Genomic DNA, 19,956 nt, shown 5'->3' on the forward strand with positions numbered 1-19,956 from the left:
ATCTAAAAACACCACATCCACTGGGTCCCCTCTGTCTACTGTACTAGTCACATCCTCATAGGAATCCAATAAATTTGTCAAACACGACTTCCCTTTAACGAATCCATGCTGCGTCTGCTCGATCAAACCATTCTTATCTAGGTGCCACGCTACTTCTTTTTTGATGACGGATTCTAGCATTTTTCCAACTACAGACGTTAAACTAACCAGCCTATAATTCCCTGCCTTTTGTCTGCTACCTTTTTTAAACAGCGGCGTAACATTAGCCTTTTTCCAATCTTCCGGCACTTCCCCAGAGTCCCTGGCTGTTATATGAAATTCACAGAAAATTCCTGATATTCGCAGAGCACAGTATTTATTAGCAATCCATCGCACTTATCACTCAGCATTCTGTTGTTTTGCTTTGAATACGAACATGCATACAGACATACAAAATAAGAGCAGAAGTAAGTTGTTCAGCTTCTCAAACCTGCTGTGCCATTCAATGAATCAAGGCTGAGTTGTTTGTGTTGAATAATACATTCCCATCTACCCCAAATACCCTTTGATTCCCTTGCCTAATAAGAATATATTACCCCTTCAGTGATCCTGCTTCCAGTGCCTTCTGAGGCAGAGTTCCAAATTTGCACAATTCTCTGAAAGAAAAGAAATTCTCCTCATCTTTGTCCTATACCCCCTGCCTTATTTACAACATACTTTCCTACCAATATTTGTGTTGTCTGAAAACCTAGTTGCTTTGCCTTTGGTCCACTCAACTAGGCCATAGATGTGAATTGTAAAAAGTTGAGGTTCCAGCACAGACCCTACTCATCACTTTTTGCCAATCAAACAAAGATTTATTTATGCTTACCCTGCTTTCTACCAGCCAAACTTCAATATATTACCCTCTGCACCATGAGCTATTATTTTTTGCAATAATTTTTGATGTGGCATCTTATCAAATGCCTTCTGGAAATCCAAGTGCAGTATATCTACAGGTTCCCCTCTATCCACAGCTTATATTACTCTTCAAAGAGCTCTAAGAACATTCCCTTTCACAAAGCCATACTGACTCTCTTCCAGGTTACTTTGAGTTTTCAAAGTGCCCGGCAATAAACTCTTTAATGATCAATTCCAGCACCTTCCCCATGACAGACATCAAGCTAACAGGCCTATAGTGTCCTGCCTCTCTTTGGGGATAGAAGGGTTATATTTGATACTTTCTGGTCTGATGGAATCTTTCCAAAATCGCTGGAACAACACATTTATCTCATTAACCACTGCTTTTAAGACCCTAGGATGAAGACCATCTGGACTCAGAGACTTGCCGATCCACTAGTTTGCTCCTTACCCTTTCCCTAATGATTGTATTTTCACCAAGCTCCTCTCTCTCCTCTATCTTCATATTCACAGCTATTACTGGAATGTTTTTATATCCTTTATGGTGAGGACACAACCAAAATATTTGTCACATTTCATCAGCCACTTCCTTATTCTCCACTAAGTGAAATAAGATAAAAATAGGTCCATTTCTCTGCCGTGCCACCTATGGGATTGGTTACTTTATAAACTGGTGTTTTATTGAGCATTGAAAGTATTCATTTTTGGAGAAATGAGATATTCTGTGACAAATTGCCAAAATTCTTTTTAGTGTACAATAATGCTGTGGCTTGTTTAGATGTCACATGATTGTTGATCATGTTACTGAGGTCAGTCGATTATTTGAGAATTACAGAATGATCCATCCAGTGAATGTTTTGAAAACAATCTGACAACATACATAAAGTATGACCTTAAAAAATCCTTTGAATATTGGGGTGAATGTTTTCCATTAAGAATGATCTGACTGGATTGTAAAGTGAAATATGTACTTTAATTAAACGGTGCTGATTGAATTTCACTGGGAGAGTTCAATTGCATCATCCTATCCTATGAATGATGAACAATATTGGCAGTTTGTGTTCTGAAATAACTTGGTGATAAAGGTTGGAATACACGAGGAATGGTATGATATGTAATTTATTTCAGGAGCAATTGATTTCTCCACTGTTTTGCTTACTGTCAAATAATCGTGCGTTAAGGCCTCCAAGAGCCTGAGCAACGTTGATCCAAATTAGAATGAATGTCTTTTTTGTTTAATGTTTATTTATTAATGTCACAAGTAGGCTTACATTAACACTGCAGTGAAGTTAACTGTGAAAGTCCTCCAGTCGCCACACTCCGGCGCCTGTTCTTGTACAATGAGGGAGAATTTAACATGGCCAGTCCACCTAACCAGCACATCTTTCAGACTATGGGAGGAAACTGCAGCCTGTAGAGGAAATTCATGCAAACTCCACACAGACAAGTGACCCAAGCCGGGAATCGATTCTGGGTCCTTGGCACAGTGCTAACCAATATGCCACCATGCCATCCCTGAATGGCACATTTTGTGTTGCAGTCTTTATTCAATCAGAGATTAATCTTGACGAAATTCAGTAAGTAGACAGTTGACGAAAATTTCAGGGGAAGCTCGGTAACCTTGGAAACGTAAGTTGTTAGAACAGGGAATTGATGTGATGGGTGTGAAGTGCCTCTGATCTTGGCCTCCCCAGCCATTTAAAAATTTAATCTAATGTTGCATTATGCAAACAACGCATAAGTAGTTATTCAGTCCAACAAATATATTGCAGGTGTTTATGCTCCACATAAGTATCCTCCCACCTTCCATCTTACCCTATCAACATATCCTTCTATTCCTATCTCCCTCATGTACTTATCTAGCTCCACCTTAACTTCATCAATGCTCATCACCTTAAGTTCCTCCATACAGTAGTACTTTCCATATTCCATCAGTGCTATCACTGAAATTAAATAGCACATTACGTTTTGTGTCCTATCTTTGAGAGCCTGCAGGCTGTCATTTGAATTCATAGAATCACAGAATGATGTAGCACAAATGAAGGCCCATCACCTCGTGTCAGCTCCATGAAGCAGCTTAGTCCCATTCCTCTGCCCTTTTTTTTAGACATGCAAATATTTACCCAATTCCCTTTGGAAGTTTCTATGAATCTGTTTTCACCATCCTCTCAGAGTGCAAATCACAACAATCAGTGGGATTAGGCGGGTTTTTTTTAGCCATGCTCGCCCCAAAACAGAAAATCCCACCTGAGGTCAACCTTCCCGTGGTCCACCCCTTGCCCACTACGATGCCTGTGGCAGGCAGAATGGGAAAATTCGCTCCATTGTTTCTCTAGTTTTGGTGCCAGTTACCCTAAATTTTTCCTGATTACCAGCCTTTCTGGCACTGGAAGTTTCCCCTTATTTACTTAAAACCCTTCATGACCTTGAACGTCCTATTAATTTTCTCCTAGAATCATAGAATCCCTGCAATGTAGAAGGAGGCCATTTGAGTCTGTATCAACCACAATCCCACCCTGGCCCTATTCCCGTGACCCCGCACGTTTATCCTGCTAATCCCCTGACACTAGGGTCAATTTAGCAAGGCCAATCAGCCTAACGTGCACATCTTTGGACTGGGGGAGGAATCAGGAACACCTGGAGGAAACCCACGCAGACACAGGAAGAACGTGCAAACTCCACACAGACAGTGATCCAAGGTGGAATTGAACCTGGGTCTCTGGCACTGTGAGGCAGCAGAGCTAACCACTGTGCCACATTGCTGTTTATAAGTGTACCATCAAGTGCTGGAAGAGAAAGAAGAATACGTTTGTTAATAGAATCACTAAGCAGTACACTCACTGTCGCGTGCACAGGATGTTGAGGTGAGCCACTTCCTCTGCTTTTTCCTCAGAAGAACACAAGAACTAGGAGCAGGAGTAGGCCATCTGGCTCTTCGAGCCTGCTCTGCCATTCAATAAGATCATGCTGATCTTCTTGTGGACTCAGCTCCACTTACCCGCCCGCTCACCATAACCCTTAATTCCTTCACTGTTCAAAAATTTATCTATCCTTGCCTTAAAAACATTCAATGAGGTAGCCTCAACTGCTTCACTGGGCAGGGAATTCCACAGATTCACAACCCTTAGGGTGAAGAAATTCCTCCTCGACTTGGTCCTAAATCTGCTCCCTCTTATTTTGAGGCTATGTCCCCTAGTTCTAGTTTCACCTGCCAGTGGAAACAATCTCCCTGCTTCTATCTTATCTATTTCCTTCATAATCTCCTATGTTTCTATAAGATCTCCCCTCCTTCTTTTGAATTCCAATTTGTATAGTCCCAGTCTACTCAGTCTCTCATCATAAGCCAACATTCTCAACTCTGGAATCTAGTCAATCTCCTCTGCACCCCTCCAGTGCCAGTATACCCTTTCTCAAGTAAGGAGACCAAAACTGGACACACTACTCCTGGTGTGGCCTCACCAGCACCTTATACAGCTGCAACGTAACCTTCTCTTAAACGCCATCCCTCTAGCAATGAAGGACAGAATTCTTAATCTTCTTGATTACTTTAATCTTCTTAATTGTTTAAGTCACGGGTAGATAGATTTCTGATCGATAAGGGGAGAAAGCGGGTAAGTGGAACTGATCCCCTTCAGATCAGCAATGATCTTATTGAATGGCGGGGTAGGCTCGAGGGGCTAGATGGCCTACTCCTGCTCCTATTTCTTATGTTCTCGTGTTCTTATACCTGTTGCACTTGCAAACCAACTTTTTGTGATTCTTGTAAAGGACACTCAGATCCTTCTACACAGCAGCACGCTACAAACTTTTTTACCATTTAAATAGTAGTACATTTTATTGTTATTCCTATCAAATTGAATGACCTCACATTTACCAACATTGTACTCCATCTGCCAGAACCTTACTCATTTAGACTATCTATATCCTTTTTTTTTTGCAGACTTTCAGCGTCCTCTGCACACTTTGTTCTGCCACTCATCTTCGAATTTTGACACACTACACCTGGTCTGCTGCACGTTCTCTGTCCCAAGGAGAGCAATACTCAACTTTCCATGTATTGTAACCCTTATACCATTTTAGGAAATGGTCTCTGCATGCGTTCTAAGCCTTCAACATTCTTCCTAAATTATTAGTGCCCAGAATTGATCAAAATGCTACAGCTGGTGCATAACCACTTATGCACCAGCATAACTTGCTGACTTATGTATTCTCTCTACCTCGGTTTAAAAAGCCAAAGATCACATATGCTTCAACATCCTTCTCAGTTTGTCCTACTGCCTTCATAGATTTGCATATGTGAATCACCATGTTTTTCTGATCCTGCATTCACTTTAAAATTGTATCATTTAGTTTTCATTGCCTTTCCTCAATCATCCTAATACTTCTTAGAATTAAATTGCAAATGCCACATGTGCTCATTTCTCATCCATCTGTCCAATGTCCACATGAAAGTCTGTTATATCCCCTGATGGCTTTCTACATTTCTGAGTTTCATTTCATCTGAAGACTTTGAAATATGTCCTGTATGTCAGCACAATACATCAAAAGAAATAATAGCCTTACAACCCCTGGAGGTTTGGGGTCTGTGTTGGGGGTGAACTACATTATATTTCCCCCAGCTTGAAATACAACCATTCATTGTTTTCTGTCTTGTGGATAATTTTGTACCTGCTGACACCTTTCTAATCCCTTGGGGACTACTACAACATAATTTCTTCTCAGTCTATTATAAGCCTCACCTTTCCATTAACTATCCTTTTATTATTTTTTACAAGTTATAAAAGATTTTGGGGTTCCCTTTTAAATAAGCAGCTAATCAAAGCTTCTCAAACTGTCTTTTACTCCTTTTATCACTTCAAAAAAAATCTTAATGTTCCATCTTCAGCTTGGTTCTGCACCGAACTCTCAGCCTGAAATTGATCATTAGACTCTCCTTTCTGCTTCTTTTTAATTTCTACGTCTTCAATCATCCAGACAGCGCTAGCTTTGGATTTGCTTCCTTTTCCCCCTTGTGGGAGTGCCTCTATTATGTACATAAGCTAGATCCTCTTTGAAGCCCTCCCATTGCTCATTTATTGTTTTACCTGCCAATCTTTGACTCCCATCCACTTGGCCAAATTCCTTTTCAACTCACCAACATTCAGCCTTCTCCAGTTGAGTATTTTCCATGAACTATCTAAAGTTCATGATATTGTGATCAAAAAATTATTAGCGTTTTCCAAATGCTGTTCCCTGGAACATCAATGATTTCATTTTGCTCGCTGGAACATTACTTTTGCTTGGGGAATCCTTACAGTATTTGGGAGGTTTCAAAGACATAGACCCACAAATGCCAAGCAGTTCAGACCTGTACGAGGGAAGTGTCCAGTTCCAGGCTCTTCAAACCACCATTGACAAATAGAGATGCCCAAGCCTCATGCAGGCAAGCAGTGGAGGCCTTGTAGCACAGTGATGGCACCCCTAACACTGAAGTGGTTTGAGTCCAAGTCCAGAACTTGTTGGCCATGGAAGGAGCATTCAGCGCAGTTCAGCAGGCTGATAAAAAGCTCAGGAATCCTCCCACCACTCCCCTCCACCCCCCTATTCCCCAAAGGGCAAAAAAAGTACCGATGTGAAGATATGCTAGCAACAACAACAATCCAGGCAAGCAGTGAGTCCATATAGAGGATCCTCTGCCCAAAGGAAGCTGGAATGGCAGAGTATTTAAAAAGAACCATTTGACTGGTGCTAGTTTCCCTTGCAATTTTCAGTCTGGTGTTTTTTACTTTACAACAGTGACTACATTTCAACCATAAATTATTAGTGGTGCAGATCCTCCCCCTTTTAAACTATGTTTTAACAGTGCATTTCAGTTTTAGGGTTAAGGAACTCTCAAATTGTGCCACTATTAGTGACTGAGATTGTTGATTTAGCATGGTTATTATGACTACATGTGTTATGTCTGCCAAAATTTGCTACTTGTTTCAATGCTAATCCAGTTTTCAGAATTCCTTTTGCTGCTTTTAACTTATACAATAGCTGAATTTTTGCAAAATACTGTACGTTGGAGATTATGTTGATCATTATGGTTTCTAATTTGTAACAAAAATGTTAGGCTGGAAATGAAGCTGCTGTCTAGTTTTCTCCATCTTGTTGTGGAAGTTGCAGTTCCTTCTGGATTACTCCAGCAGCAGCTCGGGCTCTTTCACTCAGTGTAATTTGAAGGAGATGGAGAATTTGCAGACACTCTCTGGGGATGAGAGGCAGCTCTGAATGCACTGCATATTTTGATTTCATATTATCTCTTAAAGGTTACTGTCAGGGTCTAATCTTTATTTTGAATGAAGTGGAAAATTGTGGAATGCAGGCCACCATTTGTTTTCCTGGTTCAATTAGTTTACTGTTTTAAAGTTTGACAAGGATATTAGAATAGAGAGTCAATGTGTTTCAGAAAAAGCAGTGATCTACTGGGGAACACCACTGTGTACCATCCTCCAATCTGTTTAGGATTACTTAATGTTTTCTGTGCTTAAGCCAATTTTTATCCAAGCTGACACCTGACCTTCCACTTTCACAAACCTCAGTTAACTGAGGTTAAATATAGTCAGATATTTTTAAAAAATTCATATAGGCAACATCTCAAACCCTCACCTGGCTGCGACTGCAGAAATTCCATCCAAACTATAGAGCATTTGATAACATCTGGTCCTGACTCATCCTGGAACATCGGATCATTGTGTCTCTTAGCGTTACTGGGAAATTCTAAACTTTTCATTGAATAAAATGATGTTGAAACCAATTGAATGTATATTAAAAGGTAATTTTAAGATTAATTTTAATTATTTCCCATCTACTGTTTTTTTCTGAAAGGCGCTAAACAGAGGCATAGCAGCTGTTAAAGAGGATGCCATCAAGATGCTTGCTAGCTATGGGTTGGCCTACTCCCTCATGAAGTTCTTCACAGGGCCAATGAGTGACTTTAAGAACGTGGGACTGGTATTTGTTCATAGTCGACGCGATAGGATCAAGGCTGTCCTCTGCATGGTCACAGCTGGTACTGTGGCTGCCATCTTTCATATTCTAATAGGTAATCTTATATCTTTATGTCTGTGACGTGAATTGGAAACTTAGCTGCATGCCATTTAATTACGTGAATAAATATCAGATGTTTGATTGAACTTTTCTATATTGAAAGCAGCCTGTTTTGCATACTTTTCAGATTTTTGAAATTTAGCTAAATCCCTTTTATGTTCAGCATATTCCAGGACCAGAAGTGAATTTGAAAGAAGGACAACACTAATTATTTTCCACATAACTTGCCAACAACAAAATTTTATTTAAAGAGCTTTTAGGCCTGAGCACCTGAAAGCGTGCACAATTATGTTAAAGTAAAATTGGGGATTTTCAAGAGGTCAGACATGAAGGAAAGCAGATATCTCAGATATTTGTGGTCCTGGAGGAAATTAGAGATCGAGAACAGGAGTTCTATTCCACCATTCATTAAGATTATGGCTGATTCTGATTGCAACTTCAACTCCACATTCCTTCTACCCCTAATATCCTTTGATTCCCTTATTAGTCAAGAAACTATCTACCTCTGCCTTAAAAATATTCAATGACCATTATTGCTTTTCAGGGAAAAGACATCCAAAGATTCACGACCCCGAAAGAAATTTCTTCTTATTGCTGTCTTAAATGGGAGACCCCCTTATTTTGAAACAGTGTCCCTTAATTCTAATCTCTCCCACAAGGGGAAGTATCCTTTCAGCATCCAACATGTTAAGCCTCCTCAGGATCTTACACATTTCAATAAGATCATCTCTCAGATGGTTATAGGTCTAGCCTGCTCAACCTTTCCTCATACGATAACCATCCCAACCCAGCTATCAGTCAAGTGAACCTTCCTTGGACTGCTTCTCACATATTGATATCCTTTCTTAAAATAAGGAGAACAAACTATACACAGTACTTTAGGTGTGGCCTCAACAACTGTAGCAAAACATTCAAAATTTTATGTTCTATTCCCCTTGCAATAAACCACAACATTCTATTTACTTTCCTAACCACTTGCACGTTAACTTTGTGATTCATGGGCCAGAATTTTACGCCCCTCCCCCTGCAAGTTCTGGGACATCTTCCTTTGCCTAATTCCAATCATTCCCCTCCCAACAGTGTCCCCTATCCGCCTGCCCCCAGGACCCACCTCATCAACAATCATGGGGTGGCATTTTACAGTCTCGCTCGTCCCGAAACCATAAAATCCTGCCTGAGGTCAATGGACCTTCCCACGCTCTGCTGTTCACCCACTCTGATTCCTGTGGTGGGCGGGTAAAATTCCTGCCCTTGGGTTTTGTCCGAGGTAAGTTGCTGCAGTACCATTTCTGGCCACTCCACTGGTCATATCCTGCCAACCTAAAAATGACCCATTTATGCCTATTCTTGATTTCCTGTTGGCTAACTAACGTTCTGTCCATGCTCATATGTTACAGCCTAAATCATGAATTCTTAATTTGCATGGTAATCTTTCAGGTGGCACCTTATCAATTGTCTCCTAGAAATCCAAGCAATTTATCCACAGTTTCCTCTTTGTCCACGTTGCTTGTTACTTCCTCAAAGAACTCTTATAAATGAGTCAAACATGATTTCCCTTCTTAACTGTCCAGTTATAACATCCTTAATAATAGAAGCATAGAAAATAAGAGCAGGAGGAGGTTATTCAGTCCTTCGAGCCTGCTCTGCCATTCAGTATGATTATTGTTAATCATCCAACTCAGTAGCCTGATCCTACCTTCCCCACACCTTCCCCACACCTCCCCCATATCCTTTGATCCATTTTGTCTCAAGTCTGGATGTCTATATCCAAAACATTTTTTGCCCCTTGGTGTTTCTTAGCTGTACCCAGATAGATTTCACATTGTTGGAGCTAATATGCTTCCTCATTATGGTGTTAATTTCCTCTTTAACCATCAATACAACTCCACCTCCTTTATCTTTTCGCCTGTCTTTCCTAAACACTGAATACCTCAGCTCTGGTCTCCTCTGTGTCTCTGTAACTATATCATACCCATTTACATTTATTTGCATGATTAATTCATCCACTTTTTGCAAATACACTCTAACAGATACTCCCCCTCAGTACTGATCTTGGCCAGGTGTAATTCCATCCAGCTTCTATAGGTCCCACCTCCCCCAGAACCATTCCCAACATCCCAGGAGTCTGAAACCCTCCTCATCACAACATTTCTTCAGCCACGTATTCATCCAATATACCTTGCTATTTCTGTCTGACTAGCATGCCACTGGTAGTAATCCTGAGGTCACTATCTTTTGAGGTCTGACTTCTCAACTTTCTCCCTAACTCCTAATATTTTTAGGACCGCATTTCTTTTCTTTAAACCTATGTCGTTTGTACCAATGTGTGCTACCACCACTAGCTGTTCACATCCCCCTCCAGAATGTCCTGCAACTGCTCCAAGACATCCTTGATCCTAGCACCAGCGAGACAACATACTATCCTAGAGTCTTGTTTGTGGCCACAGAGATGCCTATCTATTCCCCTTACAACTGAACAGCATTCCCTTGCATTTAATCCTCCCTACTGCAGCAGCAGCAGCCGTGGTGCAAAGAATTTAGCTGTTGCTGCTTTCCCCTATGAGATCGTTCCCCTCAACAGTATATCTGTGTTTTTCAAGGGAATGGCCACAGGAGATTCTTGCATTGCTTGCCTCAGCCTCTTGCTCTGCCTGATTGTCACCCATTTCCTTCCTGCCTGGAGAATCTCAGCCTATGGAGTGACCACCTCTCTATACGTGCTAGTCACGATACTCTCTGCGTCACAGATACACCACAGTGTCCCCAGATGCTGCTCCGGCTCCAAAACACAGGTTTCCGGGAGCCACAGCTGGAGGCACTTCCTGCACATATGCTGATCCCAGGCACTGAAGGAGTTCTCAGCTTTCCACATGGAGCTCTCCTGCCATGATTTACCCTTTTAATTTAAACTTTAGGAAGATGCTTGACATCAGATTATTTCCAATTCTCTTGGATTCTCTTTCTTGCTCCTCATTTCCACTGAACACAACCCTTACAGACTATAAACCACAAAAACAATCTCTGAAACTATGTTAAATTTTTACCCGCCCTTACCCACCATTTACCAACCAGTTCTCTCACTTGTGTCCTCTACTATTGCAGCAGAGCAAGATCACTCTCTTAAGATTTAAAAGTTCAAAGAAAAAGCAAAAAACACCTCATTCCCCTCTGCAATGAATTCCCATGTTGCTCCAGGTTCCTAATACCTGCACTCACTCTGGGTATTTTCCCACATTATTTGTGTGCAAAGCTCAGTGGGTGCCCTTTTCAAACCCCTTTTTTAAACAGATGTGTTTTTCAACAAAAAAAAACGGCCTGCCAGCTCCCACCCACACCAAATATATTATGGTGTGGGCAGCATATTATTGAGATCAATTGGTTTGTTTCAAAGATCAATTGACTTTTAAAATTATTTTTAAACATGGCAGATGCGGTGACGATTTTGGCACTTGCCCACACCTTTTTACAGGGTGTGCTCAGGGGTATGCAGGCAAGTGGTTGGTGCGCTGGACACCCACCCTATTTTCTGTGCCCTTTCACCAAAAGCACACCTCGTGGGGCATATAAAATCCAGCCCATAATTCCAACCTATTTTTCTGTCATAGTCTTTATCCTTATCTATTGGCACCACTGTAGTCACTGATTATTGTATAGTTTCTCCTCCTGTTTCTTCTAAATCAAAGTAACACCTTAAAGAACAGCTTAACGGTGTAGAACTATCTGGTGTGTGTGAATGACCTAGAATGCTTTGACCAATCTTAATAGTAAATGTCACTATCAGTTAGAGGCAGTTGTGTCATATGAACTCCATTTTAACTCTCTGTCCATGCAGATATTACCCCCACCAGACAACACCATGTCCCTGGCAGCAATGTGTACTATATACAAGAAGCAGTGCAGAAAATTGTCAAATTTCTTTTGTCAGCACCTTCCAAAGTTGGAACCTCTACCATCAAGAGGACAAAGGCAGCAGATGCATAGGAACACCACCACCTGAATAACAAAACCATTATTTCCTTCCCTGTTGCTGGGTCAGATTCTTGGAACTGCTTTCCTAAAAGCACTGTGGATATACATACACCATGTGGACTGCAGCGATTCAGGAAGGTGGCACACCAAGACTTTCTTGAGGGAAATTAGAGATGGGTACTAACAGCCAGTGACTCTCTCATCACAGGAATGAATAAAAAATACATTTTTAATGAGCAGATATAGGTTATGTGAACTTCTTGGTATCTGGCTTTAAATGCCAACACAAGCCGATAAGGTGAAAATCTTTGCTTTTTGAAGGACACTAATGAATTTGGAATGTGTTGTCTACGTTTCTAGTGGAAGCTCATCTACAGCATAAAACAGAACACAATATGTAACTTAGTATAAAATTCAGTCTTGTTAGAGAGTCCAAAAGGATATGCAAAGTGGAAACAATCAAATCGTTAGAGTAGGGGTTGTCACATAGAGCATTTTTGCCTACACAAGCCACACTACTCCTTATCTGACTGGTCCAGAATGTCATAGTTGCTCCATTCCACAATACGGATGTCACTGGCCTTCTCTAAGCATGTCTCCCATTTGGAATGTCTACCAAAAAACCTTACTAGCTCTTGGATCACAGCTAATATCTTGATTTAAAGAAGTTGTACTTGCATTGTACTAGAGTAATCTGGATCAATGTCCAGGTTGGAAGAGGGTGGTTTGTGGGGGGGGTGTGCTGATTTAGAACATAGAACATTACAGTGCAGTACAGGCTCTTCGGCCCTCGATGTTGCGCTGACCAGTGGAACCAATCTAATGACCCTCTAACCTCAACTATTCCAGTATTATCCATATCCCTATCCACTGACCATTTAATCACCTTTAAAGTTGGCGAGTCCACAACTACTGCAGGCAAGGCATTCCACGCCCTTACTACCCTCTGAGTAAAGAACCTACCTCTGACATCCATTCTATATTTATAACCCCTCAATTTAAAGCTATGTCCCCTCGTGTTAGCCATCACCATCCGAGGAAAAAGGCTCTCACTGTCCACCCTGTATAATCCTCTGATCATCTTGTATGCCTCAATTAGGTCACCTCTTAACCTTCTTCTCTCTAACGAAAACAACCTCAAGTCCCTCGGCCTTTCTTCATAAGACCTTCCCACCATACCAGGCAACGTCCTAGTAAACCTCCTCTGCACCCTTTCCAATGCCTCCACATCTTTCTTATAGTGCGGCGACCAGAACTATACGCAATACTCCAAGTGCGGCCGCACTGAGTATCACCAGACCTCAGGCAAGGGGCAAGAATGAGAAGGTGAGCTTTCATGAATAACCTCAGCCAGTATGGGAGTTGAACCCAAGCTGTTGGCATTACTCTGCATCACAAACAGCTACCCAGCCAATTGAGCTAACCAACTCCCCGATACAATATATAGGAGTAAACTATTGATTAGCCTGTCACATTTCCTAAAGGATGATCTTTGTAGTAATATTTTCTGATATGTGCCAGTGCTAAATGAGATATTTACTTGAAAACTTTTTGCTAGTATGTAGCTTTAGGCACATTGCTTACAGCGTTGAAAATATTTTGTTTAAAATAGGGATATGGAGAATGACTCCCAAAATCTGTATAGTAAATCTATCACTGTGACAATTGGCCATGCTCAATTTTGTTCTTTTTTTCTGTTCTATTTTCAGCATATACAGATCTGGGATATTATATCATTAACAAATTGCATCATGTGGATGATTCTGTGGGAAGTAAAACGAGAAAGGCCTTCCTCTACCTGGCTGCCTTCCCAATGCTGGATTCATTGGTAAACTAAAATATGATTTTGGTCCTATTAGAAATGACCAACAGTTCATAACTGCAGAAGTTCTGTGTAACCATTTTTAATGTGTTATTGACATCAATACTAAAATTGCAACTCCCTACCTGAGCACAAAATTGTTACTTTGCTATTACAAAGCACCTTGGCTTTGAGCAGTCAGGTCTTAATTAGGTTAATTATCCTTAACTTCGACCTTTGTTTTGCATAGGCAGTTGCTCCTCTGTGGTCAGCAGAGCAGTCATGCAGAAGAGAAGCTATTTAGGAGTTTACAGGATCATTTATTTCTGCATCAGTTTTTCTGTTATCATTTTTTAATTTGAATATGGTTCCTTGAATTTTCAGGGGGCAAGGAAGAAAAAAATTAATCTCTGTCATAACTTAATCTTTAAACTGGAATATATTATCATGACTTCCCTACATGAGCAGATGCTTGCTCTTCCATGCCCTTCTCTGTTTCTTCATTTTCTCTCTTTCCCTATCCTCCCCCAAGATGAAAACCAGTAAAGGTCTCCAGCAGGTACAAAAGCACAACAGGTCCCCAAACTCACTGGGAATGTATTTGTGAAATCCAATCTTGCTTCAGTGCTGAAATTTCATTGCAAGGTATACAAGACCAGTTCAGATTGTTTTCCCATTCAATTTGGATCATCTGTATCTCAACACCGTTTATTAACCTTGGTTCCATATTCCTTAATAAATTCTGTTCAATCTCAGTTTCTTACTGGAGTGCTCCAGATTTCCACTATGAAAACATGTATCAAGAAATGCTTCCTGACATCACTTTTGATAATTTATCTCTAATGTTAATGTTAATCTCCCTTGTTCTGAACTATCTTCTTAGCAGAGGAAGTTGTTGATTTAACTCGGTCAGGAAAGCTTTGAAGTAAAGGCAGTCTGGTGAAATCAGCAATGAACCAAAATGAGAAGCTTCACAGGACTGAGTGACTTGGACTCACTCCTTCACATACTTTTATAGAGTGGCTGCATCTGAAAGATTTCTTTCTGATTTATTGATATAATAAATAAAGACAGCTCTAAATGAAATAGGAATGTTTTAAAGATAAACACCATTGCCCTGAGAAGGTTAGGCCTAACTAAAGAACTTTGCCTAGCAGTTTGCATCAGCGTAATGTCTGATTCATATATGTAGTGAATGTAACGTGTCAGAGAACTGAAGTCACACTGACGGCTGCTAAGAGTAATGTGAACTGACTGCATTGCCATTTATTTAAAATGCCCTCAGGTTAACTCTCTTTTAATAGTACTAAGAGTTAACAGGACAGTCAGCTTTTCAGGAGCATGCCTTTCACTGCTACTCAGATGAGAGTTGAACGTTACACATATTTTGAAGCATGTGTTTGTCCGCTTTCCCGGATTTGAGTAGTAAAGAGCCACTGTGTAACTCCATTGTGCTGGCTCATTCAACTCTAAACTGGTGCCAGTATTAAATGTCTCTCAAAGGAACAAAGGATGCATTAGAATTGATTGATTGTAAATATTCTGATCCCAAGTTTCATTTGTATTAGTTAAATAATTGGGTTTAGAAAGATAAACTTGCATTTAAACATCAAATTATCATGTCAAACATTTCAAAACAAATTGCATACAATGGTAATGAAATTATAATAATTATGTAGATAAACAGGATCACCATTTCTGTCCATAATGCAGTCCCAAATAATAGGAATGAGATGAATGGCCAGTTAATCTGTATTTGGTGGGATGGATTGAAGGAACGTTATTGGCTCATACAATGAGGTGGGAGAATGGATTTCAAACAGTACCATGGATTGCTCAGTGTCACCTGGGGTCATTTGATTTGATTTATTATTGTCACATGTATCACTATATAGTGAAAAGTATTGTTTCTTGCACGCTGTACAGACAAAGCCCATCGTACATAGAGAAGGAAAGGAGAGGGTACAGAATGTAATGTTACAGTCACAGCTAGGGTGTAGAGACAAATCAACATAGTGCAAGGTAGATCCATTCAAAAGTCTGATGGCAGCAGGTTAGAAGCTATTCATGAGCTGGTTGATACATGTCCTCAGACTTTTCTATCTTTTTCTGATGGAAGAAGTAGAAAAGAGTATATCCAGAGTTTGTGGAGTCCTTAATTATGCTGGCTGCTTTTCCAAGGCAGCGGAAAACATGTCGGTGTCACATTGGTTTAACATTTGGTACCTCTGGCATTACAGATGTGCCTTAATCAGTATTCTGATGCAGTATTCAATTAGGAACTCAAACTCCTGCTGGAAACTACTGGCTGCAACTGAGATTCTCTGGTGCTGCTGCAGTGAATGGAGTTTTGGCTGAGTACCAAATTCTCCATTCTTGCTGGTAGTGGGGAGGGTAAAAATGAGCTAGGAGAATTCTGCCTCTGTGTTGTAATACGCTTTGAAGAGACAGCAAATTGATGTCACTAGAAAGGAAGTGTGATCCAGTCATAGTGTCACTTTTACTTTGAGCAGAGCACACACAGCTTTGATATGTTCAAGCTTTATATCTATGTACATGTTTTCTCATGTTTAGTCTGATTAAATGAACACATCCCATATGTATAATTGATACCTTGTATTGTTATAATAACACAACACCTGATATGGGACTTCAATGTGCAACCTTGTCCAAAGAGGTAATAGAAATTTGAGTCTAATTTGTGTGTCCTGATTTTCATTTGTTGCTAACAAAAATAAAATGCCAAAAGTGCTGGTGATCTGAAATAAAAACAGAAGGTGCTGAAAGAACTCGGCAGGCCTGGCAGCATCTATGGAGAGAGAAACCACGTTCATGGAGGTGAACCTCCCAGCACATGGCGCCACTCTAGCAGAGCAATGGGCCGGGAGACATCAGTGGAGGCTGTCTAGAGGGCTCCCCACTGGGCGCTATGGCCTCCGCGTGTCTCAGGGTCCCGAATTTCTGGCATCGCAGCTGATTCAAGTATTAAGATAGACATTTTAATATCATTAGCGGGCCTGAGACTGAACTTTCTCAGCCGTCTGGAGCCCCCCTCTCCCCTACTTCCCCCGGCTAGGAGTGTTCACTCCAGCTGGGTTTACAACAGCTCCCCACTAATGGGGAGCTGGCAGCCCAATCCTGTCAGAGTGAAAAGAGGTCATGCAGGTTATCCAGGAGGTGGGAGTTAGTGGGGAGTGCCCCTGGACATTGCCAACCTGGCAATATCAACATGCTGCCTGGCACTGCACACGGGGCACCTTGGGGGAAGTGGGCCTACAAGGAGGAGATCAGTAGGGGTGAGGCCTTGCTCCCACTGCAGTCTGAATCAGAGACAGGGCTGATTGGGGCTGGTCATCAGGTTGTGGGGAAGGGTTGTCAGGGCTGTGGTGGGTGGGGGTGTGGTTTGGGGTGATTGGGTCTGCCATTGTGGGTGGGTGGGTGGGAGGCAGACATTGGGAGATGTCCGAGAGTCCAGTAATCAAAGTGAGTGGAGGTGGGAGGGGTCAGCGATGCAGAGTTGCCATGCTGGCCAGCGACTGAACTGGCCAGCAATCTGGAGGCTGGCAGTACGGGGCGACTGTGCATGCGCCAATCTCCATGCTGACAGATCAGCGCATGCTCAGTGGCCCACTCAGCGCTATGCTGCCAGTCTCCCCAGTGGGAATAGGCCCCGTCCACTGATTTTCAACATGAATCTCACTCGGGCACTATGCAGTGCTCAAGAGAGCTGGAGATTCATTTTGAAAATCCCACTAAAAGACTCAGCAAGAATTACTCCAGTTATTCTGCATATTCATCACTTAGAATATTTTTGGGACAATCCCAGCCAACATTTCGAGTTCAGTCTGACTGTATTCAACTCTGTTTTTCTCCACAGATGCTGCCATGTCTGCTGAGTTTTTTCAGCACTTTCTGTTTTTATTTCATTTGTTCAATCTAGACAACCTGTGTTTCAATTATATTGCATCAAATCTATTGTATTTTTAATTGTTGTGGGAATAGTTTGGATTAAAAAAATTTAAGGAACGAAAACAATGGGCCGTTTTGATTCTAAGTGCTGAATCTGGGCGCAATTCAGATCCAACTTGGAAATCAGCTTTCAGCCATACGCACTTAGCTTGAAAAAGAAATTGTGAGGCTGAATTGCGCTGTGGCGGGCCTTAGCACACCTGAAATGATCGAAGCTCTGAACCGCGCATGCAGTGAGGAAAAAATTTTGGAAAACGCACTGCTGTCACCTCACTCCTAGGCCGCAAAAAGCAGATAAAGTGGCCCAGGAGCAAAAAGCGGGCACAATGGTCCTCACAGATATTGCCCCACCCCCACAATATAACTGTCCCCCTTATCCACCATCCCCCTGCTACCCAGACCAATCGCGACCCTCTGCCCTCCTTCACCCCAACAGATCGCCCACAAGGTAGCAGTGGACCCCCAACCCCACCAGAGATCCATCTGTACCTTCCTCCCAGTATATTTCACATATTCACAGCCAAATACTTTGACAGTGTCACTAATTAATTGCATGTGCACTACTTTTCCCAGGGTGGAAGAGTCAATTACTAGGGGGCATAGATTTAAGGTGCGAGGGGCAAGGTTTAAAGGAAATGTACGACGCTGATTTTTTACACAGAGTGGTGGGTGCCTGGAATTCGTTGCTGGGGGAGGTAGTGGAAGTGGATACAGTAGTGACTTTTAAGGGGTGTCTTGACCAGTACATGAATAGGATGGGAACAGAGGCATATGGTCCCCGGAAGGGTAGGGGATTTTAGTTAAGTCGGGCAGCATGGTTGGTGCAGGCTTGGAGGGTCAAAGGGCCTGTTCCTGTGCTGTAATTTTCTTTGTTCTTTGTATAGCTGTGGAATCCCTTCTCTCTGCTGCCTGTACTTGCAAAATGCACTGAGGTACATATCCAGGCCTTTATTGAAGTTGTGTAATGAAACATATAGGTGTGTGTACAAATAACCGTTGCTTGATTCAACATCCTTTGGAATTATGTTTAGTAACAGCCAACTTGCAGTAAATTCTAAGAGCTGCATTTCCAAGTTTAGAAGATAATTTGGGAAATGGAAATAAAATAATTTCTACTTCTTCTGAACTTGCTGGTGTTGGGGGAAAAGAGCAACATTCATGGCAAGTGAAATATAATCTAAGTAGCATTTGTAACAGGAATGATCAGAATTAGAAATATGAAGGGATAGAATTAACTCCCCCTCTCCCCTCACCAAGAGAATGATCAGGTCTCCCTCCCCCCACCAGACAACAATCTGGCCTCTCTCCTCTGCACTCCCCACCCCCTCCTTCAACCAGACAACAATCTGGCCTCCACTGCTCCCTACCCCCTCACCACCTGAATTAGAGAGCCGTTGGAAGCGCTGAACTTACCTCTTCAGAAGCTGGAGTGCCCGAAACAGATCTTTGCCAAGCAGGTCTGTTTTGCGCCAAATCCAGACGTGTGAACGCAATGGGAAAGGGGGAAATGTTGGTAAAGTCGGGCGGGCAGCCTATTAATTCAATCTAAATGCATTTAAATCGCCATTTTGGGCACGAATCTGATCACAGCCATTTTTGGGCCTTGGTAGAGTGGGCATCTGCACGGGTGCGGATCACGTTACTGGCCTCACGCCTGACTTTATCAAGTTTTCACACCCGAAAATGGAAGCAATGCAATGGTAATATTGGGCCCAATGAGTCCTCATAGTTCATGTACATTTGCCAGAATTCTCCCGCTATGCCTGCCATATGGAATTGGAGCAGGTGCGGGATGGACAAGGGGAAGGTCTGTTGACGTTGAATGGGATTTTCTGCTGGCGTGGGTGATAGTGTGGATTCTTTTACATTTTCCTGGTGTCTGCTTGGGTTTCCTCCCATAGTCCAAAGACGTGCAGGTTAGATGGATTCGCCAAGATAAATTGCCCATTAGTGTGCGTGTGACTAATGTGGGTGCCTGGGTGGGATTGTTGTTGGTGCAGGCTCAAAGGACCAATTCCTGCAATACAGGGATTCTATGGAAGAACCTGTTGCCGTATTAATGAGAATTTAGAGCAAACATGGAGATGAGCGTTTGGTTGGAGATATTAGATGATGTAAGATCTTGTGCTTTGCCACTACACTTGAGGCAGCCATCCCTTCAATCTGCTGAGCAGCTCACACACCAGTATTGTCTCACTAACAATGACCATTATAATGTCATTAGTCTCAGACTTCCAATAAAGATTTCAACACATTCCCACAACATC

At 41.8% G+C, this 19,956-nt stretch overlaps 1 protein-coding gene across 1 annotated transcript in view; it reads left to right on the forward strand.

Annotated features, from left to right (window-relative positions):
• Window positions 1-19,956, forward strand: part of ankhb (ANKH inorganic pyrophosphate transport regulator b) — a 129,536-nt gene that overhangs the window by 25,670 nt on the left and 83,910 nt on the right. Inside the window, exons 2-3 of the mRNA XM_080205039.1 lie at window positions 7,729-7,945; window positions 13,629-13,747. Of these exons, the coding sequence (XP_080061165.1) occupies window positions 7,729-7,945; window positions 13,629-13,747 (336 nt within the window). The remainder of the gene's footprint in view (window positions 1-7,728; window positions 7,946-13,628; window positions 13,748-19,956) is intronic.

The sequence above is a fragment of the Carcharhinus amblyrhynchos genome, chromosome 2 (assembly GCF_965287045.1).
Source record: "Carcharhinus amblyrhynchos chromosome 2, sCarAmb.v2.hapA, whole genome shotgun sequence".
NCBI classification, from domain to species: Eukaryota; Metazoa; Chordata; class Chondrichthyes; order Carcharhiniformes; family Carcharhinidae; genus Carcharhinus; species Carcharhinus amblyrhynchos.